Genomic DNA, 24,051 nt, shown 5'->3' with positions numbered 1-24,051 from the left:
TGTAAAGTTGTATTGCCACAAAGCTCAGGTCCAAATGCTTACTGGGAACCAACAAGTAATTGCTGCACTTTGACCTGCTACATTTTTCTTTTAGGTATTATCAGTTTCTGGTTATTGTACTGTTACAGTAACTTTTTGAATTATTTGGACTTGATAGCATTTGACTTTGTGCAGTGATCCATCCCTTAGGGCTGGCCAGTTTGCTGTAACTTATCTTACACTAAGGGTGTGAATCGTCAGTCTCCATGAGGATATTATCCCATCTTTCATAGCTAACTGAATTGGTAGAAACTGTGTTTTATTTGCTTTATTTAATTTTGTGGAAGACTGGGGAAAAATGTGCATGAGCAAACCAATTTCTTTAGCCAGCTACCCTTTCAAATGCCATCAGTTTGTATTTTCTGATTACAGATAACCTTTTGATCCAGTTGTTTCTTTGCTTCAGTTCTGGCAGCAAACTGATTTTCACAAAGCACAAGTAAAACTGTGATGTTACAAATGTAAAATTAACTGTTTCACTCAAGATTGAGATTTAAAAATTTCCATCTAGAGTTACAGCCATTTTGTCTAATAAAAATTTTTGTCATGAAGAAGAGGTGGGAGAACAGTTTGGAATCCACCACTTCTTCCTCAATTTCACATCTATTTATATTATTTTATGGAGTAAAGTAAATCAAGTAAATAGGTAGCTGCAAAAGTGACAGAGCTGTTATAAATAATCAGCCTGGTGACCTTTTCCTCTTGCAAATATCCAACAGACTTCTGATTCACATCCCTTTCCCTGAACAGAAGATATGTACCAATGTGCAGTTGAGTTCTGATAAATCACACATGGCCCAGGCTGAAGAAGACTGTTCTCATTGGGAATTATATGTGACCTTTTATATGTTTTTTACTTGTTTATTTGATCTTGTTTACCAAAACAAAAAAAAAAAAATCTTTAAATCTGTGAAGTTTTCACTGTCAAGGTTAAGTGCTGGGAACCTATTTTGTCTAGCTCTTTTCCATGCTTACATCAGTTTTTGCAGCTGCACATTACTATGGCTGAGTTTTTCTGTGATTTTTGTCTGATCCTGTGTTAAAATGCTCAGTTAAAAAGGAAAAGAAAATAAAAAAGCTTTAATTACTTTTTCCCAGCTGTAGAGCAATGGCATTTTCCTGTGTTTCCCACAGTGAGTAAGAGCAGTCCTGGATGAGCTGTGGATGAGGTGATGTATAGTGGATGTGACTTGGCTGTATGGGTGTGGGTTTACTGCTGGCTTCACCCATGTTGTAAGCAGTGTTTTATTCTTTCCCTGTCCCAAAAACCTCTGACTATGCAAGTCTCAATTCTGCTTCCCATGCTAGCACTGCTGTTCTTCTCTGAGCCTGGCTGTGTACCTGACAAGTACAAGTACCAGTCAAGAAGAAGTGCTAGAATAAAGGAAAAGTCCCAAATACATGATCAGGAGAGAATTTAGGGACAGGAGGAAAAGTATCAAATCTCCCCTTGCAGTAACAAGGTGACTTTAGATCACTTCAGGGTGCAGTTTCCTATTTGACCTAAGATTCTGCCATTCTGTTTTCTCATGGGAAGTGCCAGGAGGGTTTTGGTGCCTCAGGCAGGAGTCTGTTCTGGGATCTCTGTGTTGCTAACAGCACATGGTGACTTGCACTAGTTAGCGACACTGGTTTGAGCTCCCAGGTTACCTTTGCAGTTTTGGCAACTACTTGCAATTACTTTTTTTACCTCAACATTTGTCTTGTGACTAGGAAAGGAGCTGTCTCTCCTCTCCCTTCCTCTGACTCTCTATTCAGGATTATTCATGGTGGTGTGAGTGGCTGCCCCCTACCCACATCATACAGTACTTTGCTTCAGCACTCCAAAAAGCAATCTCAGTCTGAACCCATCCCCTTCCTTGCTGCTGGAAAAGGGGCTGTGTAAACATTGCACAGATTTTGGAGAAGCAGTGGGAGGGGACAATAAGGGAGGGAAGGATGCTGGAGGCACACTGTGGTCAGTCTTCACTGCACAGTGAGAAAAACTATAGAGGTGCATATTTCATTAAGATCTCCTGTAAGCAGTGGCATTGTGGTATGTCACTGATGTGGGGAGTGCCACAGCCCTTTTACTGTCCATTGCCATCTGGAGAAGTGTTAAATACATTGGATTCCATATTTCCTTGTCTGTGAAAAACAAAATAGACTTATGCATGCAGAAAACTCTGAGCTGAGGATTTGTGTTTGTACTTCATTAATTCTCAAGCTGATTAGCAGAACTGGAGGTGAAGGATGTAATTTCAGCACCCACAGGGTTCTGCTGCCTGCTTACAGTGAAGCTGTGACAAAAGAACAGGTTAAAAAAACCTGTCAGTGGAAAAGGGGAAATGCATCAAGTTGAAAAACAAAAACTGTCCAGAGCAGCAGAACCTTGTTTCATAAACTGACATTGGGTACTTTCCGGGAGAGTTAAGCAGCACTGGGATTAAGTAGATGGACCAGATGTGCAGCTTTTCGTATAGCAGAGGTCCTGAAGCAGCTTTAGAGGGAGTGTGTGCACAGTTGGCACCTGCAGGGTTGTGACGGGAACTGAAGCTTGTGTTGGCTCTGCAGCTGGAAGCTGCAGGGATGTACTTGCAATTGAATCCTCCTGAGAGAGACTTCATGCTTGCCAGAGGATGGAGAAACACTGACCAGAAGGATTTTCTTTTTTTTGTTCTGAAGAATGAAGGCAGTTGGTTGAAAGAATAAAAAGTGAGGTTAGTCAGAACTGTTCACTTTTAGAAAGAGTAGAGCACAGTAACCTTAGTCTTCTGCTTCTTGCTTCTGTATGACTTTATTTACAAAACCAGCAATCTTAGTATTTCAGATGATTTTTGTCAACAAACTGAGTTTTTTATTAGAACTTTAAATTCACATGCAGAATAAATGATTATGTAATACAGCTGCATAACAACCCAGTAGATATTCCATACTCTTTGTAACACAAACGCTAAAAGAAAATATTTTATGTTCCATGTGAAGTAATTTTATCTGTTTTATATTGTCATCATTCCTTCTGCTGTTTTCCAGAGAAAGTGGTCATTGCAGCTTGATTTTGACTATGCAGTGAGTCAAATGGGGGAGTCAGACTAGTTTCACTAATGAGGCTTTGCTAAGTTGCATGGGGAAGGGGGTATCAAAGTGATGAATCTACTGCACCTCTATCAGCAGGTGAAGAGTTAAGAATTTTTTTGCTACTGCATTCTGTATTCATTAGGCATTTATACAGAGGCACAAATTACATCAGTGTAATTTATGGCTGGAAGTTAAATTGTCAGTGGTTTGTTATGGTGTTCCTTTTGCTGACAGGAATGAATAGATTCTTAAGGACTTCAAGGCAACTCATACTTTGGTCTTTAATGCCCCAATGCAATGAAAAATTACATTACATTTAGCATGTCTGTAACAAAATGTTTGATAGTCATTTGGTTTATCTGTCCACTCTGTCTCTCTTATTTTGGGTAGCTATATTAAGTCTGAGATAAATGAAAAGCAATAAACTCTACATGCAGCTGAAATTATTTTGGACAGAAGCTTATTTCTGCAGTCATACTTGCTTCCAAGGTTGTCCTCAAGCAGGGAATGGAACTTTCTGCTTACAAGAGGGCTGGTAGGTGATTTAATAGCAGTTTTTCTTCAGCTCTCTGTAAAGATCATACCTGAATTTTCTTAAAGGACGAGAATAATCCCACCAAACACACTTAACGTGCCAGCTCCCTGCCCAGTGCTCCTGTGCTGCTGCAGCTGCCTGCGGGGGGTGGTGGTGGCTGTGGGAAGGGCTGCTGCTGTCTGAGTGCAGGTACTGCTGGTGCCAGGGGCTGAGGTGCAAGCCCCTGGTGTTGTTACACTCAGTTTGGTTCCAGGGCAGTGCAGGAGGGAGTGCCCTGAGTCCCCTGCATTCTGCACAGGCTGTTGTCAGTGAGCTGTCAGGGGTTCTGCTGCTGGCTGCAGGTACCAGACTTGCAGACCTGGGCTTGAAAGCCAATTCTGCTCCCTGTTCTTAAAACCATTTTCCCACTCACTTTCTTTCCTGAGGAAACAAGTGTAGTTTTGTGCAGGAGGGGAAGGGGCATAAGGGAGAGGAGGGGCAGGAATAAACAAGCTTGTCTCGCTCCAGCTTTTCAGATTTGTTGTTCAAACAGTGCTTGGGGGGAACATAAATGGATAAAGGATATCGTGCATATTACTCCCTAGATATTTCATGACCTGTCATGTTCAGATGTCAGTGTTGCCTAACACAATTTAAAGGTGGTGAAAGTCCTGTGATAGATCAGATCTCTGATTGTGCACAGAGTGCTGATAATTTTTATTAACAGAGCTTCTGTGGTGTCCCACAGAATTGCTTTGCTTGTCCTTTTACAGGAATGTATCACACTGATAATGCACAGATATCATGGTCTTGCTTCCAGTTCATCACTGTTGCTGTGCTGCTGCTCTGCTTAACTACAAAACCATAAAATGATGAATAGATCCCTGCCTTGAATGAGAGGGGCCCAAGCTATGCTGACAGAGAAATGCCAAAACCTCACCTTACTGAAACAGTTAAATGAATGTATTTGGATGACATTAATTCCACTCTGTTAGTCAGAAGGACTCATCCAGTCTTTTTCAAATCTAGTGGAGAGGTTGTTAATAATTCGAGGCAAAGATTCATTCATAGGAAGATGGAAGAGTTTGCTAGGCCACTGGGAGGGTTCTTCCTCTGGCTCCCTGGAACTCCTTGCAGTCCTCAAGTGCTGATCTGGAGAGGTTGAGGAGAGAAGGCAGAGCCAACCTCCTCTTGGGAGCATGAGTATTTGATTTTTTGAGGCAGAGAATTCTAACTCTGAAGATAGTTCTTTCCAGTCAGTGAATTGCTATAGCAAGTTTGTTTCTTGGCAGCTCTCAAGTACCTTCTTATTTTTTTATTTTTTTCATTAAATAATAATATAACCATTTACTTCTGGAACACAGATCAGAACACCTCAGTATTGTTCTTGTCCACTCTCCTGTCAGTGTTACTGTGTTGTTGCACTTTTATGCAAACACTTCAGCTGTTTTTCTTACATTTTCCATTTGTCTCTGAAGGAGAGAGCTCAAACTCTCATTGCTGTCCTTAATGCTGCATCTCTATTGCAAGTCCTTTCTGTGTTATCATTTTAGCTGATTAAGCCCCTTGAATCCTGATTAGACTTCTTAAGTCTTAACTTTTTTTTCCCAGCTCTGGTTTGAGGCCTTTTTAAGCAAACCACTGCAAATACTATTTTGGCATGAACCTGCTTGAGTGGAAATGCTGGTTTTCACATTTATAAGGCACTGATAAAGATTGGGATTAGGTCAAGGATAAAACCTGCTTAATGATGAGGGCAGTGATTTGACCCTCTGGGTACCTGTTTGCATTTTATGTTTTCTCCTACGTTTCCAGTCAGGATTTCCACCTTAGGCCTCTCTGTTTTGTCAAGAATCTTTAAAAGAATATGAATACCATGCCACATTTTTGGAAGGCATAATAGGATAAGTGTACTGTATACTCACTACAGGGGTTCACAGGGGTGAATTAAGCCTGAAGTCACTGCTGGGGTTTGTTCTCAAGGGAATTGATTGACCAGGGAGCCCACTGCATTCCTGCAAGGCTTATTCAACTCTTTGCCCCGTAGATGTAACAAAAGTTTCAAATAAGCTGGTAATTTCCTGCTACTTCAAGGTTTTTCAGGGAGGTCACTGTGTAATTCTCTACAAGGTTACAGGGAATAGTAAAAAAATATTATCCTATTTGTATTTAAGCAGAATATTTGTTTGGACATAGTTACCTTCTCCAGAGTAGTTGAGAAATTTTCTATCACCTCCTCTGTCTATTTGTACCAGAGCTTCTCCCAGCTTTCCCTCTGCTGGGCATGTGACTGGAGGGGCTGACAGCCAGGTTTATATTTAGCACTGCACAAGTCAGCAGCCTTTCATGCCTTAATTGCTGTAGTAACAGGAAACCACTTGTGAGTTATAACAAGAGATGCAGAATTTTTCTTTACTGTCAACTCATGGATTGTTGTTTCCCCATCTGGAATACTAAGGGAACCCAACTGAAGATCAATTGGCCAAGGTTTTTCAATTTTGCTAGATTGCAGTTTCGGTGAAAACATTGAGGAAGAGCAGAGGAGGAAAGAATGATGATGAGAAGATGCCTTATGAGTTTATTCCATGAATGAACTCATACCATCAGAGTCAGAAATTGCTTTTGAGGATCCACTCTGAACAAAGTAATAGCACAACTAATTTTTAGGCTCCAGTCCAGAATTTTGGTTGTAAAGATCCTTTAATGAACTCTCATGCAAAGGGGTACCTCTTAGCAGACACAACAATTGCTCAGGTTTCTTGTTCTGTGTAAGTAATGTTTTTGCTGTTTCAGTGATGTGTATCTGTATGATTAGCTTAAAAGGTCAGTACAGGCTTTTTGGAGGAAACAGATTGAAGAATTCAAGACAAAACCCTCTGTAACTTCTAAATTAGATGCCTTCAGAGCCTAAAATGATGTTATAATAGATCCAGATTATTAATATTTTATATTCCTCTTCTTAATACTTATTGTTTAATAATTAATTTAAACAATTCAGTCACTATTTAAAAATCTATAAAACACTGCTCATATTTTTGTTTCACGTGTGGCAATACTCAGCAACAGCAAGTATTTTCTAAGGGTAGCTCTGGCAGTAGTACCTGCATTCAGTGTTAGTGTTTCCTGCCCCTGGGTGACAGTAACAGATTTAGCTATAAAATTTTATGGTGATGTTATCTGCAATTCAAATAAAACATAATACATGCCTTTAGGCTTGCAAGTTCTCTTGTATGATAGTTCTTAAAAAATTGATAATTCAGAAACTGGTGATGACAACTTGCTGGGTTTTGGTTGGGTTTATTTTTTAATAAGTGCACTCCTATTACCTGTTAGTCAGTTGTGGTTAGTTTGTCAGCTAAGAATAATAATTCTCAAACTAAATTGCAAGTACTTGGCTACAAATGGCAGAGCAACTTTAACTTACTGGGTTTGGACCAAGTTGTGGATGATGGTATTATTTATTGGAAGGTTATATATTTCACTCCTTCACCCCCTGTGCTCCCTCTGGGTTCTTACTATTTTTTAAAATAGTTAGAGAAATAAATGATACTATAAATATAAAAAATATCAAGAGCAGATTTAAGAAGCAGTGAATGTTTTTCTGCTTCCCAGACTTTGCTAATTCAGGGCTCATGACATGTATTGCACTTGAACCTTGGTTTATAACCTCATTTATGGTAATGAATGCCAGTTGGAAAATAGCAATTCCTCACTCCACCATTTCATTTTATTCCTTCTGCAATAAGATGAATTCTGTGTCATACTGAGTGCTGTGGCACAGGATGAGCTGGTGAATGGCCATTGTAAAATACAATTCTGGAGTGCTTTAGAGTTGTTTTTTATTTTTCCCCAGACATTTGAATTGTTTGATTCTGACTGAATTGAGTTCTTTAAAGTGGGTTTTGCAATTTGGATTTTTGTTTTCCCTCTGGTAAAACAAACAAAGGGCGTAATTCCTTTGCTGTACTCTCTGAAGTATTTTTATTCTTGTTTTTTGCTGAGTCTTGAAAATTCAAATAGTCAGAACAACTTACTATGAATAAATACCATATTTTGAAATATATTTTGCTATCTAGAGTTTAAATTTTTTTTTTCAGTGATTTTTTTGGTTTTCAGTACATTCATATCTTTCTGTTTTAAAGTATGTTGTGCTTTAAAGAGCTGATATTGGAAGTGATTCTGTAAAAAGGTTTTTGGCTTTTATGTCACAATGGTTGGGGGTTTTTTTTGGGTTTTTTTTTTTTTTTTTTTTTTTTTTTGCTTTAATTGTTTTCCTTCCCTATGTCCCAGTTTTAAATGAATCTTTGGCCTCTACAAGTGGAGCTGAGCTGGAGCAGCCCTTTCCTGCAGCAGGCAGTGCTCTGTATCTGGCAGAGGCAGAGCATCAGTTCTCAGGGAAGTTGCCTTTGTGTTTTCATGCCTTGTTTTGCTGTTTCAGAGTGGACAGCTTTTCCCATGAGCCTGGTGCTGTAGGCACCATGTGACAGGGTCCTGAGCCCCCTGCTCTGATTTGGCCCTGCTTTGTGCTGGGGTGGGATGAGATGTTCTCTCAGGCTCTGTCCTGGCTCAGGCAGAAAGGGAGCATGTGCAGGGTTCACCAGCACCAGTTATCTGAACTTCATCTGGCAGACTTCTGCTATCCCTCTCTTATTAATATGTGTAATCACAGAATTTTTTCACAGATTAATTTTTATCTTGATGATGAGGGAAGCTGTAAGCCAGGCACACTTCCACATGAGTTTACAAGACTCCCTTTTATAAAATGAAGCTCCAGCAGGAAGATGCCATTACTGACATGGGCTCCCTGTGGCTGATCAGGAGCAGTCTGGTCTCCAGAGCATGGTGCCACCATTCTGTCCCCAGTGACCTCTCTTGCAACTTCTGCCCTGATAGTGTTGAAGAACTGCTTGATAAAATGCCTATTTAGCAGGAATCCCATGCTACTGAAAAAGATTATGTCAATGATTAAGTAATTTTGTTTCTATTTGATCCCATGGTATTTCCTTCTATCTTGCATTAACTTGTCTTTCCTCTAACCTCAAAGTATTGTCCCCCAGCCTCCCTTCTTTAAGAAACATCCCAAAGTGTCCTTGATGATGTTCTGAAGGAAGAGCTGATGTTAATTTTAGTTATTGTAACTTGGAACTTCCACTATTCCTAGATGTAAGATATTTTTATTTCTTTTTCCTTCTACCAAGCACTCTTAATTCTTCCTTTTGGTACTAAGTTTCAAAAATCAATTATGCACTGGGTTTTTTTAGCTTTTTAAAATAGCTGTCTATCTAGACTGAGCAGAATGTAATTGTGTAGACTGACAGCTGCTATCAAACTCAGTTGTAGTTAAATCCAGAGAACTGTTGTTCTAGAGCTTTGTAGTATTTTGTGACAAGCTGAATAGTCTTTTGTATTCTGTATTGATACCCAAAATAGATTGAAATTATCTAATCTAACTGGCTGTCATAATCAGGGAAAACTGTGAAAAGATGTCTTCCTCAGAGGTAGAACGTTTCCTGGAAATGAGTTTATGTTGTTGCAGTTTCTTATCATGCAATTCTTTATATGGAGACCTAGATCTAAAAACTCTGCACTGCAGCAGGGGTGGTTTCAGTGGCAGTGCCACAGGAAGCCCAGGAGCCACAGTGGTTGGTGTGAGGGCTTCCCATCAGAGCAGAAAGCCATGGAGGGCAGCACTTTGTGACCTCCTGTGCTTGTGTTTGGTTTGGGATTTTTATTCTCTGCTGGCATTCAGCAGGATGGAGCAAATGAAATTTCATCAGAAATGGGCAGTGTTGACTTAGGTTGCCTCGCCACCCTCAGGGTATCTGGAGCTTTTGAAATAGTGGCCTCAGCTAATCTCCTTGTTTCAAGGTGGCTCTGATTTTCCCCAGTTTTGTGGAAATTTACTGTCTCTGAGAAAAGCTGCTCAAGTTCTTTGGTTCTTTGTCTATACTGAAAAAGATTTGCCTAACCCGTGATAACAGAAGGAGACCACATGAAAATGGTCCCATCCCCTATCCCAGCCTTTCTGAACATAAGCTGAAAATTTTGCTCTGATGTTTTCTTACTATTGACACTTGAAGCTTCAGAAGATTGTCACAGAGCCCCCCTCTGTTTACCTTGTTTCTCTTCCAGCCTGAGCTTTGAATCTGTGAATTCCATGGCATTTTCTAGGGAAGAGCAAAACAATCTTTTTAATTTGTGTGGTATTTGGGCTATACTTGTCCCGTTTGCATGGTGAGTGCATCTGGTGTTTGTCGAGCTTTGGTAGTGTTTATATTGGGCACAGGGAGGAAGCACCTCTTCAGTAACTGCTAGAGCTTGAAAGTTGTTCAAGACCTTCAATTAGTGAAATTGTTTTGAAAGTCAGTGTCCTGGTTGGCTGAATACTGGTATTATGATAACTAACTTTTATTCCTCAAAGGTACTTTAAGTGAATATTTTAATTTTGTCTTTACAATAGCTTTGAATATAAGAGTGACTTGGATGCAAGAATACTCACTTTAGTCTGCAGTGCTCGGACATAGGATAAAATTAATCACAGTCTGTGTTTGCAGCATTGTCTTTCTGGGTACTTGGCTGCCCCAAGCAAAGTTTTAATACTTGAGTGTTGTAGGTTCCACATTTTACCATTTTTAACCTTTGTCTGTAGAAGTTTCTTCAGCAGAAGTATGGAAGCAACTTGTCAATGCCTCAGGGTTCATAATATTGGAAAATACTGGGTGAATAATTTTTTTCTGTTTTAGAAAGGAGGTCTTATGCTTAATATCTACATAAAAAAATACACAAGAGCAACCCAAAAAAGAAGCTAGGCTTTTTTACCTTGCTGCTGTTAAATGAGTAACTTGCTGCTGCGTTCTGCACAGCATCTCTGATCACAACTGCATTGGCTTCCTGTAGGGAAAGTACTCTGTCAGGTTCAGGAGTGATATCCTGGTCCTTGCTAACTCTTAGTGGTTTGAGTCTGGGATACCTGAAACATGCACCAAATGACCAAACTTAGTCTGCTGTTACTGAAATCAGTAATCTCTATTTTTCTTTTGTTCTTATATTGCTGTGAAACAATGTCTTTTGTGAGAATATAAATGATAAGATTTGTTTTACACACTCTGGGGAAAATAAGGTTGTCTGCTGCATGTTTAGAGGACCACTAAAAAAATAACATACAATTGTCTCTAGAAGATTTGATTTTTCAAATTTTAGTGTGGTTTTGTAATTTTCCAATGAAGATGGCTGTTGGACTGCTTCTGAAGTATGCTGTTACTTTGCATAGTCACTTAAACTAGTGTAAGCTTGTAATATTCTAAGACTTTTTGGCATTTAATACCATGTTATCATTAGTAAAAATAATAAAAATGTGGGTGTGAAGTATTTTTCTTTCCCATTTGAAAGCTGTTAAATAACACAACTGCTTTTTTGCCTGCTGGTAATTTGGTAAAGACTTGATAATAAACTGAATTTGTGATGAAGCAGCTAACTTTCTTATTTCATTTTGACTTCTCTAGAGAAGTTGGAGGTTGCACCACCATCTCCAGGACAACTGAGACATGGTAAAAGAAGAATGTTTGTTGAATGTGGTTCAGTATTTGTGCAGTCCCTCTTTGAATTGGCTTCATCTTTGTTCCACAAGTGCTGGTCTGTCCTCATCCCTGTTGTATGGAGTGAGAGAAAACCAAAGCCAGCACCAACACTCACCCTGCTGCCTTTGTTTCATAACACCTCGGCTGGAGAATGTGCAATACTTAGTGAAAGTAGGACAGAAAGCCCAAATGAGAGCACACTGTTCAAAGCCAGCAGCAAACATTGTTTTTCTAAGCCAAGCAGTGTTGGTGCTGCAGTACCTTGTGGAAGTTTTGTGCTTCAAAAGGACAGAAGTGGTATAAAATTGCATAGAAATTGGAAACAGATTGTGTATTTGTAATACCATAATTCAAATTCTGATTCAGTTTCCAAATTATTCTATTTTTGTGGTTTTGAACTCTGCAGTGAGCAAATTTATTTAGGCAAACATTTTCCTTTTCTAAGTGTCTGCATTTTTTTCTAATTTGGTGTCCCCCCGTCCCCCCCCCTTTGTTTCGGAGTTCTGTTTACAACATTAATTCCAAAATTCTGTCAATTTCACTAAGAATAAGAGGTCCCAGTTTAGCTCCAGTACACACATTTTGAAAATACTGTGTGCTGGGCATATCTGTGTGCTTTTTTTATTATTTATGTTTTGGTGGGCTTGTCCTGTGATAGTTTAAAAATAATTGGAGAGTTTCATAGTTTTGTGGTCTAGTCTTTTACCTGTGCAGTTTAGAAGACAGGCATGTTCTCACATAGTAGTTACAGATGTCCATTCATGTTCTAGTACCTAAGCATAAATGATCTTGAATGTGGCTTTGGTTTTTTGTGTGGTCATGGATTCATACTGTCTGCAGAAAGGAAACCCAAAAGGCACTGGTACCAGTTTCTTTTTACATGACTGTGAAGTTCATGCACTCTTCTTTCATCCCTCTTATTAAGTTTGCATCTCTTTAAGTTTATAAAATGTAGGAATTATAGTCCACCTTGAATTAAAAAAAAACAAGCTACTCAAACTCCAACCAAATCCAAACTGAATATCTGCTGCATTTTAAAAGTTAAAAAAATGAAAATTTTCAACTTTCAACTGTATTTTAGTCATGTAGCCTGTCCTTATGCTGTATTTAATCTTACAAAGTGAGCACCTTGAAACTCAGCTGGAGACAATGCTGTGCAAATTCAATCCCATCCCCATCAGAAGCTTACAGGCTAAAAACTGAGAGGAAAAAATGAAGCAGAGCTAAAAGGAATGACACAGTAGCACTGTGCTCATGCTTAGAAATTACTCAGACCAGCATGTTCCAAACTTCAGCAACAGAAAATATTTTCAGAAAGGATTTAATGGGTTTCCGAAGTAAAAAAGAAGAAAATATGTGAAACGAAAGGTAGAAGTTGGTTTCTTAAGCACTGTATAAAGAAGCAGCTACAACTTGCACTGAGGATAGTGCACAAACAAAATCAAGATGCAGTAGTTTTGGTTGAAATGGTGAAATAATTAACAGTATATTATAACAGACACGCTAGTGAAACCCACCTTAACATTTGCAGATTTGGCTGAAGGAACTTGGACAAGAATTGTTTAGCTCCAGACAATGCTTTTAAAATATGAAATTTTAGGAATGTGTGAAGTTCTTGCACAGAAATAGTGAGGAGTTTGCAGAGAAAGGGCCTTCATTTCAAGCAAGAGAAGAATGCAGGAGAGACAGTTTGATGATCTTCAGTGATATTACAACATCACTTTAAGGTCTGTAAATAATACCTGAGTTCATGTAGTTTTAGGTATTTCTCTTATGCACTAGTAGGCTTAAGTGGCTTCCCCCTGAAATTGTACAAGTATTTGCAAAGTAGGCTGTTTAGCTGGTTCTTCACAAGCCATTAGTAACATTTCTGTGTAGCAAAGGGTTTTACCACAACTACCAGGAACAAAAAGGTGACCACTAGGAAAGAAATTTTGTGTATTTTGCCTTTGTTTCTTTTAAAACCAGTATTAGACATTTCAGTTGTTCCTGTGCACTAGTGAACTCTCTTATAAATTTTTTTTTTTTCTTTATTACTTGTTTCTTTTAGTGTTCTTCCACAATGCATTACCTTTTGTAGGGTTTGGATTTTTGGATAACGCAATTATGATTGCTGCGGTAAGTTCACTGTTTCATTCCTTGATCAAGTCTGTAAGATTCATATTTTTCAAGAGAACAGAGTAGAATGGCCTGTGAGATCTAGTCTAGAAAGTTTAGGATCAGGATCTCTTCAGGATCATCTCAGGGTCTCCAGTCTAACCTCCTGCTCAAAGCAGAGCCAGCTGTAAGATGAGACCAAGTTGTTCATGGTTTTATCCTGAGGGACTTGAGAAATCCAAGGGCAGCCTGTCTGAGCAACCTGTTCCAATGCTCAGCTGTCCTCATGATGGAAAATGTTTTGCTATCTCCAACTGGAACATGTCTTGTTTTAGTTCATTGTCTCTCATCTTTCAACCATGTTCTGGTGTTTCATAATGCAGACCATGTGGTTTTGTTTCTTCAGCTGAAAACATAAGGAGCTGTGATAATGTGTTTTATTTGTTTGCTCGTTATTTGTAGAAGTTTTTGCTCAGAGCTGTGCATTCAGCTAAGAATTGCAGTGAAGAAGATGGTATGCAGGGATAGAAGTTGCAGGTTTGTCCACCAGCTGCCTCCTACAGGAATATGAAATATTAAAAGACTTTCAGAAGTAGGCCCTTGCCTTAGGGGAAATATATATCCCAGGAAGACAGGATCTTTGTGATCTAATAGAATAACTGTCCATTTATCCTTTCATTTCTAATGTAGACAAGCAATAAACAATACTTCTGTTCATTGTATCAATATAATTTATTTTAACGAGAAAACTGTTTATTTTTCAGGGAACCCAAATAGAATTGTCAATTGGAGTTGTCTTAGGAATTTCAACTATGGCAGGCAAGTATTAAAATTGCAGCACATTTGGACTAATATGGCACATTCCTTTATTTTAGGCTGAAAGTAGCACACAGGCCTGGAAATGGCTCTTCCTCAGTCTTGCAGCTGCCTTTCCTAATAAAGAAACAACTTCTGGGTGAAGCAAGGGCATATTCCATTTGCAGAAATGGAATTTCAGTCCAAATAGCTTTTCAAATTCTTGTTGATTTCAACCTAATAATTCAAATCCTGGGTCATTTGGGAAAGTGTATTTGCATTTCTGTAATGGAACTGCTCCAAACTGCCCAGGGCCCAATATCAATGTATGTGGGTATATGTGTTTGTATGTTGCTGTTTGCTTGCAGTGCTAAGTGGAGGTCAGTGTTGGTGTCTTTTTACTGCAGTTCTTGATGGCCCCTCTGCCTTGGTGAGATAGCACAGGAAGGCCAAGCAGCCACCCTGCTCCAGCACTGGGCCAAAACTGATAAGCTCTGCTCAACAGCTTTGTGCCTGTGCAGTGTCAGAGGTTGCTCATGGATCCACCAGCTGCAGGTGCAGCACTGCTCAAAGGCATGAGGAGGGAGAGCTTCACTGAAAATGTCAGCAGAGAAAGTTAAAGATTTGGAAATTTGCAGGCCTTCATTCAGTGTGACACAGTCACAAGGAAGCCTATCTTAGTAAGGTCTGCTGTGAAATCACATGTTTTGTGTGTAGCTTTGTTCACTTGTGTATAGTATTTCTTCTTAAATTGACACAGTTCATGGATATGTTGACATATTTAACAAAGCTGCAAACCTGAGGGACAGCACCTCCTTTCCAGTGCTCCTGTACCTCTTCAGCCACTGGAAGACCTTGCTTTGTGTCCAGAATTAGCTGCATGGAGCTGACAACCATGCACAGCTGTTCTTAATTCTGATCTCAAAAGTTATGTTGATTTCCAGGTGTTAGTGTTGTCTTTTTATATTTGTCAAGTTTTCTCCATGTAAATTGAGAAAAATAGTTGCACCTCTTACTAATTCTAGTCTGCTGCTGTTATTAAACTGTAATAAGGTCAGAATAAAACCACTAAAATATAAGGAACTTAGATCTAGTCTTTAATTCTATATAAATTGAGAGTAAGTGAGGGTCACTGGAGAATGGGAGCTGGTTGTTTTTGTTCATTGCTAAAATAATACCTTTTTCTCTTTCCTCTTTCTCCCTCCAGCTGCAGCTTTGGGAAACCTTGTTTCAGATTTAGCTGGACTGGGGTATGTATGAACTTGTACTAAGACTATTAAATGCATTCTTTGAGATGCAAAGTGGAAAAATATTTTTTTGTAATATAATATAGCTCTGCCTAATATACCTTCTCAGGTTGTTATCTCCAGGCCTGAAGAGATTTTCTTCTCCTCAGCTAAAACAATATCTCTGCAATGTCTTCAGGTCTAGGCATATCTATTTCTGACAAAAAGAGATACAGCTTATTTTAGTTTTTAAAGGAAATTTCTGCATAACTGCTGAAAATAAAGCTGTTTGTTATGCCTGTTTTTCCCACTTTTGCTCTGTTTTGTTTTCTGCAAGTTACAAGGCTTACTACTAACTAGTCTGTGCATGACCTTTCCTCCAGTAAGGTTACTTAAAAAGCTCTGCAAAAATGCATTAACATTCACACCAGTTGTGTTATACTGCATAAAGGTTTTTGGAAATACTGTCTATTAAATCAGTGAGATAATTAACTTATATTGCAAAATGTGACCTTTAGAAGTCTGAACTCTTTCCTATAGTTTTTTCTCAATCACTTTATTGGTATGCTGAAGGAAAAGCTCTTGCTTTTTAGTTAAAGTGTTTCAGAACCCTCACTAGAAGATACTGTGAGATTTAAAATCGTTTGCTGTTGTTTTCTTGTTCTTCCAGTCTTGCAGGCTATGTAGAGGCTTTGGCTTCACGACTGGGTCTGTCAATCCCTGACCTGACACCCAAACAAGCTGACATGTGGCAGACCCGTCTCAGTGCACACTTGGTGAGTATCCTGCAGCACTGCTGGCATGGAGCATTTTGTGTTTAAACTAGCTGGTAAATGCTTTTTGTCACTTTTTCCATTTATTCCTTAATGACCACCAACATTGTGCATGTTCCCCAGAGGGTTTAGTCTTGAGCCCATGTCAGGGAGAATCAACAGATTGGATTTTTTTGAGCTTGAGTGTTTTTTTTTTGTATGCAGCAATCCCCAAGTGGTGTGATAGTCTCTGCAATGACTTTGTGTATGCTGTGCAGATAGCTGGGTTGAGCTCTGGCTATGGTGATAAGATAATTTACTTGGAAGTTATGACCCCTCAGTAGTTAGTCCTATATATTATTTGTCAAGTGCTTGCTATTCATATACTTGTGCTGGTTTGTACTAATTTCTAATATTCTATAATTAGCTTGGATATGTAATTAGCTTATCTCTGGCCAAACTTTTAGCATTTGAGTAATAGTCACTGCCTGTGTTTACAGTTACAGGACACTCATCTTGTAGAGGCATTTTCAGGGTGATTACTTACTAAACATTTAAACATTTTAAGTGGTCCCACTTCAGCAGTGAGAGCAATGATTAAAGAAACATGATCAGAAACTGAGTAAAGAAACAGAATGAACCAGAATGAACCAGAATGAACCTTCAATGGGAAAAATACTTTTGCAGATTTTAGGTAAGAGAAATAGGACTTAGTGAGGAAAAGTTACAGTAGAAAAAAATCAGGTTTTAGCAGTGATAGATCAAAGCCCAGAGCAGTGAAGAGTTGACATGTTGTCAGGGGGGCTGCCCCATAGCCTTAAGAGTCTTCTCAGTAAAAGCTCAGCCTGTGGCAAAACCCTGTCATTGCACTCAGTTTGTTTATATTCCTTTTCTGTGAAAGACTTTTGTGCACCTTTGTCTGTGGTAGCATATTTTCTTTTTTACCTGATGTGTCAAGTTTTTCAATGCTATCCACCTACTGCTACTGATGTGATTTGGAGGCTGTTTGTCTTACTTATTTCCTCTTCTCTTGACTTATACATTCAGGTCAACTGAAATGTTTTCCAGTTTTTGTTGCTTTTGCCTTGTGTCATCATGTTTACAAAGAGCCACTCATTCCTTTGATGATTTGCAGTACCAGATACAAACAGATGCATTTATAATTGCACCTAAAATGTGTGTAGGTGTTGTTTCGTGGTTTGTTGTTTTGGGGTTTTTTTCCCCTTTTCTGTCTTCCTTGCCATTCTGCTAATCCTTTGAATGTCTGTTTCCTCCTTTACCACTTGTGCAGCTATTCGTGATCATTGCCCTCCTCCTCCTTCAGAATTGTCTTTTATCATAGCAAACAGTGTTTCTAACCTTGTCATATCTGTCTCTTTCATAGACTGTATATCTAGTGTGCATGCTAAGAAAAATGTTTTCAGCTGAAAACTAGAACAGTGGGTGTGTGTTCCTGGTTGTGGTGGTACGTGGGAAATGAGTAACAACTGATCAGTGAAAAACTTAATTTTTTCCCCCCCTTTCTTTAGGGTAAAGCTATTGGAGTGACCATTGGCTGCATTTTAGGAATGTTTCCTTTGTTGTTCTTTGGCGAGGAGGAAGAAAAACTGGAAGAAAAATAATAATCTTTTTACAAGACATATACAAATGTAAACTACTGTACCTCAATTATTCAATTATGCTGTCAATATTTAGGAATTAACAGACAGTGAAAAAATGTATAGACTTGGGAACAAAACCTTCAGCATGTTGTTTTATGGAAACACTAATTTATTGTGGCCTTGTTGTGTTCAATACTTCTTTTTATAAGATATCATCTAACTTTTTATTTAATTGTAAATTTTTGAAGTGTTTTCACTTATGGCAAGATGTTTACCACTTTCCCTTTTGTATTATTCTTTAATGGATTATTACTTCAATAATCCACCATGGATGACAGTATCACTCTTGAGTTGCATATTGGCTGCTTAACAATTGTAATTGCATGACAGAAATATCACTGGTGTTCATCAGGTCCTTCAATGCAGATTATTAAGAAGGTCAGTGATGAGAAATTGGAACTCCCTCACTTTGCAAGGTGACTGGTTGCCCCTTACCAGACATCATTTTGCACTGCCTTAGATTAGATATTTCAGTGATCTTTGACAATATAGTTTCATTTTTTTCCTCAATTCTGACTTAAGTGTTTCTTAATTCAGACAATTCTGAATTGTCTTCTGAGATGATCATGTTGATGCTTTGACAAGGTAAGTGTTTCCAGGGCAGGCTCTCTACCAAGTCCATTTTTAAAATGATGTTTTAACACCTTCTGTATTAACACCTTCCATATTCATGCCTTTTTTTTCCTTTCTAAACAGTGTTTTGAGAATTGAGTTGAAATATCCTTAAATTTGTCTTCCTCTGGTTTGAGTGTGGTATTAAAGAATTCAGGCCAACTGTTTAAAAACCACAAACAGCTTTTTTAACTGGTATGCTTAAAATAAGGTGTGAATAGTTGGCTAGATGAGGCCAGTTCAGGGTATGAATAAATGTTGGCACTGCAAGTTTGTAATGAGTGGCTCAGTCAAAATGTTAAGTGTACCATCAGTCTGGATTAGAGGACCTGATATGATGATAATATCTTTGTGTTTAAGATTAAACCTTTGCTACTTTTTTTTTGTTTCTGAGACAATTAGTTAAAAAAACCAAGCAACAAAAATAAGAGAATTCAAGCCTTTTAACGTTTTTTTTACTTTTATTTTTGCGTTCTTACTTGGTGTATTATAGACCTAACAGTGCAGTATCATGTAACTGTGCTTTTTATGTGGTTATGAATAAAATTATGACAACTATTGCATATTCATAATATTTCAGGATCTTACTTGCCAATAGCATAATGCGAAACTGCTAATTGTCCCTTAGAGGAGAAGATTTCTTATTTGTTTGAATACCATTTGGAAAAGCCACTAAGAAGTGGCACAGCCAGGGCACTTTAAAAGTTTTTTTGCTGAAATTGCTAGGACTTCTGAAACCTACAAAGAAATGTCCAAAAACTATGAAGTTCCCTGATGATTTTTTTTTGCTATAGGAAGAGTCTTACTGTATGTTATTGTATGCTATTTGATTATATATGTGTGTTTTACAAAGCTTATTGCTTATCTCATTGTTATAAATCTGACTTCTCTGGTCTGATTTCTAGAAGCCCTTTAACAGCAATACTGAAACTGACTTTAATGAAGGTGACACTTCTATTTGTTTCTTGAAAAGCAGATGTTGAAAGCTTGGAGTGAGAAATCCTAATAGTATGTGCTGTACTTGGCACATTAAGCCATGCAAATCTGGACCAAGCTGTAAAACAGAATGAAAGCTCAGCCAAGCATCAAACACAAATGCAGAGGAGTTTCGGCTTGTGCTTCAAAGGTGTACCCTTTATTAAAATAAAATTAAATAAAACAACAACTACAACAAACCCCACAGCTCTTGACAGAAAAAAACCCAAAAAAACAAAACAAAAAAACCCCAACCCACAAAAACAATCCAGAAAGGCAGTTATGCACTCTTTCACCAACAGATTGCTCCTGGTTTACAGTACTTCAATATTCACAGGTTTTTTTTCTCATCCAGACATTTGTCTTGCCTTAACTTTTAATTTTTCTGCCTCTGCAGGCACTTTTGTTTCTATACAAGGCTGTATGTATTTTTCACATTTTTCTTAAACTGAAGTACAAGTCAAAGCAATTTTGTATAGCTTCTTTTGTCACTGTTTTACAATTATTTCAACACTGTTTCCCATTACGATGCTGGCATCTTGATTGGAATCTTCCAGCAGTGGCCAAATCTCTGTTCTTTGGCATTGTACCATCAGAACACTGTTTTCATCACTCTATTAGAGCTCATGAGAACAACTGGAAGATTGTGCCAGCTGTCACAGAGGTATTTGTTTTATAATGGCAATAGAAAAGGCTGTGTACTATTGTTAAATAGCTTGTGCATGTAAATTGAGTACCTTTTGTTGCTGTATGTTAAACTATTGTACTGCAACCAGTGCTTTTATTGAGAATCAATGAACTAAAATATCTTGAAAGAAGTTAATCATGTGTCGTCTTGTTAAACTGTTTAGTTGACCACAAAAATGTGGAGGGCAAGTGACACATGGTAAGAAATATTGGATATTTCAGTCTGATACCAAAATGTAGAAGGTGACTTTTGGGGTTTCAGTATTTGATGAAGGTGAAGAATAACTTGTGAGAGGATTAGTGGTGCTGCTGGAGGCTCAGAGAAGGTGCTTGTTGGGGCCAAGCTGTCCCCCTGAGAACCAGGCAGCTTCCTTTGGCTGCAGGATCCACACTTGTGTGGACATGGCACTGCTTCGAATGGAAGGGAGGATCTGTGCCCTGGCTCTCTGCAAGGAGAGTGGGTTTTTCTGGGGTATGTGGGTGAATGTAATCCCTGATGCTCTGATCACACTTACTAAAAACCTGAGAAGATAGAGTCCCCTTTATTTTCTGATATCTTCTCCCTCCTTGATAAAAGGAAAACAAAAACACTACAGATTTGTTCAGAGACTTCGTTATTGCTCTATTTTTTTTAAATTCTAGTTTGTCCTGTGTTAGCAGGAATTTATTTTGCCTTGAAGGGCTGGTAGACCCAAAATTGTTTGAAATACTGTCTTCTATTATAGCTTAAATTATAAATGTATTTTTGACTGTATGTTATCTCTAGGAACAAAGAACATGCATCTGATAATAGGGATACCCAAATCTTCTTGCCAGTATTTTCTCATGCATGTAATTTTACATAAATTATTTGAATTCAGACAACATATTTTGTATTCTCTTTAATTAAATTGTTGAACTTTCTGTAAACTTTTGTACTACAGCAAAGATGTTCTGTGTTTCTTTATTAGACCAGATGCTGGAGGGAAAATGTTAATAATATCCTGTGGGTATTCAGCCTCAGTTATACAAAACAGGAATTTATTATATTTAAATTATAAGCAAGTGGTCCTTTGTCACTGTCATAGGAAATGCCACCATGGAGTGGTACATCTGTCTCTTCATGCTCAGAAGAGAGCAATTTAAATAATTAAAATATTTGCATGACAAACTGGTGGTGTTTGTGATTAATATTAATCAGAAGTTCACTTCCACTTGAACTTTTGGAATTAACTGAGATTTTTTTTGTATGTAAACTAAACCATTTTGAACTTTCCTGGACTTTGGAACTCCTCATTTTATTTTTTTTTTTAACTCATTGGTCAGTCCCTTTGTGGATGTCTGTGCAAGAAGAAGTGCTGTGAGTAAAACATCTATACTGTAAGGATGGTCTCATTTAATTTTGAGAACTTTTACAGGCTGAGTGGAGTTTTACTCCATTGTGTTGTGTAGTTAAGCTTCATTTATGCTGTTCAGAAAGTCTGCCACACTTCTACCTGACATTTCTCTCTTCTTGGTCTGATGTTTCACATTGTCTAATGGCAAGCTGACAGAGCAGCAGTATATAAACTGAAGGTCTTAATAAAGTATGGAGGAATTATCACCCTGCTCTAAGAGTCTTATGCCTCTGGAATTTTTCAATCTAAAATATTCAGAAAATAGCTAGACCTCATAACACAAATTCAAGTTCCCATTTTCAAGTTTTTATTAGATGTTTGTTAAGGCTTTTCCTTTATCTCAGTGTTCAGGACCCTCGGCATCCATAAAATAACATTGGGGCTGGGTGGGGGCTGTGGCTGAGGGTTTGGGCAAACTTGAAATTTGGAAGCCAGGCAAGAAAAATGCAGAAGGAATTTTTTTATTTTGTGTTGGAAGAGACATACATGTGTTGGAGTGCTGATGTACTTCTGTAAGTAGATGATGCCAAGGTAAGGCCTTTTGCAGGCAGGAAGCCTGTTAAGTTCTGACTTAAGTCTTCAACTTAGTAGTGGACAGTATGTGAGCAAATGGCTTAAAGAACTAAATGCAGCTTCACAGTCATGAGTTACCTTCTGTGTATGTGTGCAAAGATTAAGTTGCGGGGAAATATCAAAATTATTTGACATCTTAAAGTAATGCATTTTGTGTCCATTTTGTGTTCTGTTCTTGATACTGTGTTTATCAGAGTGTTTTGTTTTTGTCTGTCAGTCTGAAAAGGATTTTGTGCTTTTGCCTGGAGAGCTTAAGCACTTCCAAACATATGAGTATTGATTTATCTGTTAGAAAATAGAGTATCTTATTATGGATATGGAGTGTTCCTGAGTGTGACCATTCACTGTTTAGAAAGCATGGATCCAAAGGGTAAGATTTGCCATATGGGACCTTCTGCTGCTGTTTCCTGTTGAGGTTTCCACTGAGCAGTACCATGGATTGGCAGAACAGTAACAGAGAGTGCTACCTTGCCTTTGCACAGCACAGCTGCTTGGGTTTGGCAGGGTGGTCTGTTTGCACTGTGGTGTTTCATTATAGTTTTGCTAAAAATGACTTGTCTGTTACTTCCAGCTAGTAACAAGAAGCAAAGTGAGGATAATGAGGTTCTTCTCAGTCGTTTTCCCTACATGGGATTGCATAGGAGTCTTACTAAAAGTTGAAAAAATCCCTATGGTTTTCATTCATGGTACTTTCCTGCTGTTCCCTGTGCCTTGAGAGCACTTTTGAATTGCTGGGACATTGGAAGATTCCAAAGGGCTGATGAGGTTTCCCTCCCCCAAACTGTCTTCTCCTCACAGTTCAGCTATTGAATCATAGAAGGAACCATCAAAGGAAAAGGCATACAAAAGGACAGGGATCCTTGAGCAGGAAGAGAATGTTTACAGGTGATTTACCTTTGCAATACAAGTGTCAAGCTACCAAAGACCATACTGAAAGCCAGTTGGATATTAAAAGGGGAACAACCCTCTCTTGGTGAAGTTTCAGGTAGGCTTTTGTGAAGATCTGTGACTGTTTTTTTTTCTCTGCATGGTTTCTGCTATTAGTTATTTGCCCCTTTTTGTGTGGGAACACTGAAGGGCATCATTATTCTTCTACACATTTTACTCCCTAAGAGCTCCAGAACCTTTTAAGGAATGTCAGTCTGCAACCAGAGCCATTATTTGTAGGAAAACATCCCAAGAAGAGCCCATGCTGTGATAGGTGGTCTCATCTTCATTTGTAGTCCTCATTTGCATTGTAGAGGGAAGCAGACACTGGGATAGTTTCTCTGGGAAAATAAATGTTTTTTTCTTGGATTGTAGTCATTTATGGCAAAGGTTATTTTGCTGACATGCTGAGAAAGGAGTCCTTCATGTGGCTATTAAAAAATAAACGGTTCCTCCTGACCCCCACTGGAAAACTTACTGTAGGATTGTCCTCTCCTTATCTCTGCAGTAGATTAATGGTCTGGCTGTAGGATTTGGCAGATAATAAAGTCCTAGGAAAGCCATAATGCAGTTGCATGTCATTTTTCTGCAGGTCACCAAGATGGCATGTGAGGGGTTTGGGTGCTTGTGAACAGAATTACTTGTGGATATCCCTTCAGATTTCAAGGCTCAGTTTTCATATGTTTGGGAGATTCTTGAAATAGGATTTCCCTGCCTAAATGTAGATTTTCCATATTGCAACTGGGCTACTCCATCTGGATTAAGGATCTCGTGACTCCTTTGTATATGGCAGAACCTGTCCTGCAGAGTGAATTTTGTGTGATGTGGGTGTTGCAGTTCAGGGTGGGATTGCTCATGTGCTGCAGGCAGGAGGGTACTGGCTTATAGCCTCTGCACCAAACATACAATGCTGATATTAATTTGTACTGTCTTCTAATATTCTCTAAGCCATGGTGAATATTTGGAGTTTGAGCCCTGTCTTTTGCCCAGAGTTTGCACAGGTTTTGGTTGACCTGCCCTTTGTCATGTTGCTTTTGGTCAATGAAATTATGAATTGTGCAAGACAGGTTATTGCATGAAATGGAAGAGTTAATTTCCCCATGAAATTACTGGTTCATTGGATGGAAACTGCTGATTGTTGTAAAGCAGACTGACCTTGTGAGTGGAGCAGCTTGGTAGCAAA

The 24,051-nt window shown here is 38.5% G+C and overlaps 1 protein-coding gene across 3 annotated transcripts in view; it reads left to right on the top strand.

The window, feature by feature from the left end:
- Positions 1 to 21,142, top strand: part of TMEM65 (transmembrane protein 65) — a 30,997-nt gene extending 9,855 nt beyond the window's left edge. For 2 of the 3 annotated variants that reach the window (XM_079299801.1, XM_079299800.1), the window contains 6 exons: positions 11,113 to 11,157; positions 13,238 to 13,305; positions 14,049 to 14,103; positions 15,287 to 15,329; positions 15,976 to 16,081; positions 17,587 to 21,142. In XM_079299801.1, the coding sequence (XP_079155927.1) occupies positions 11,113 to 11,157; positions 13,238 to 13,305; positions 14,049 to 14,103; positions 15,287 to 15,329; positions 15,976 to 16,081; positions 17,587 to 17,679 (410 nt within the window). In that variant the 3' untranslated portion in view covers positions 17,680 to 21,142. The other variant, XM_079299802.1, reaches the window with a different exon arrangement.
- The last annotated feature ends 2,909 nt before the right edge of the window (positions 21,143 to 24,051 follow it).

This window comes from Erithacus rubecula (assembly GCF_903797595.1).
Source record: "Erithacus rubecula genome assembly, chromosome: 3".
NCBI lineage: Eukaryota > Metazoa > Chordata > Aves > Passeriformes > Muscicapidae > Erithacus > Erithacus rubecula.
This window is presented reverse-complemented; position numbering and strand designations above follow the sequence as displayed.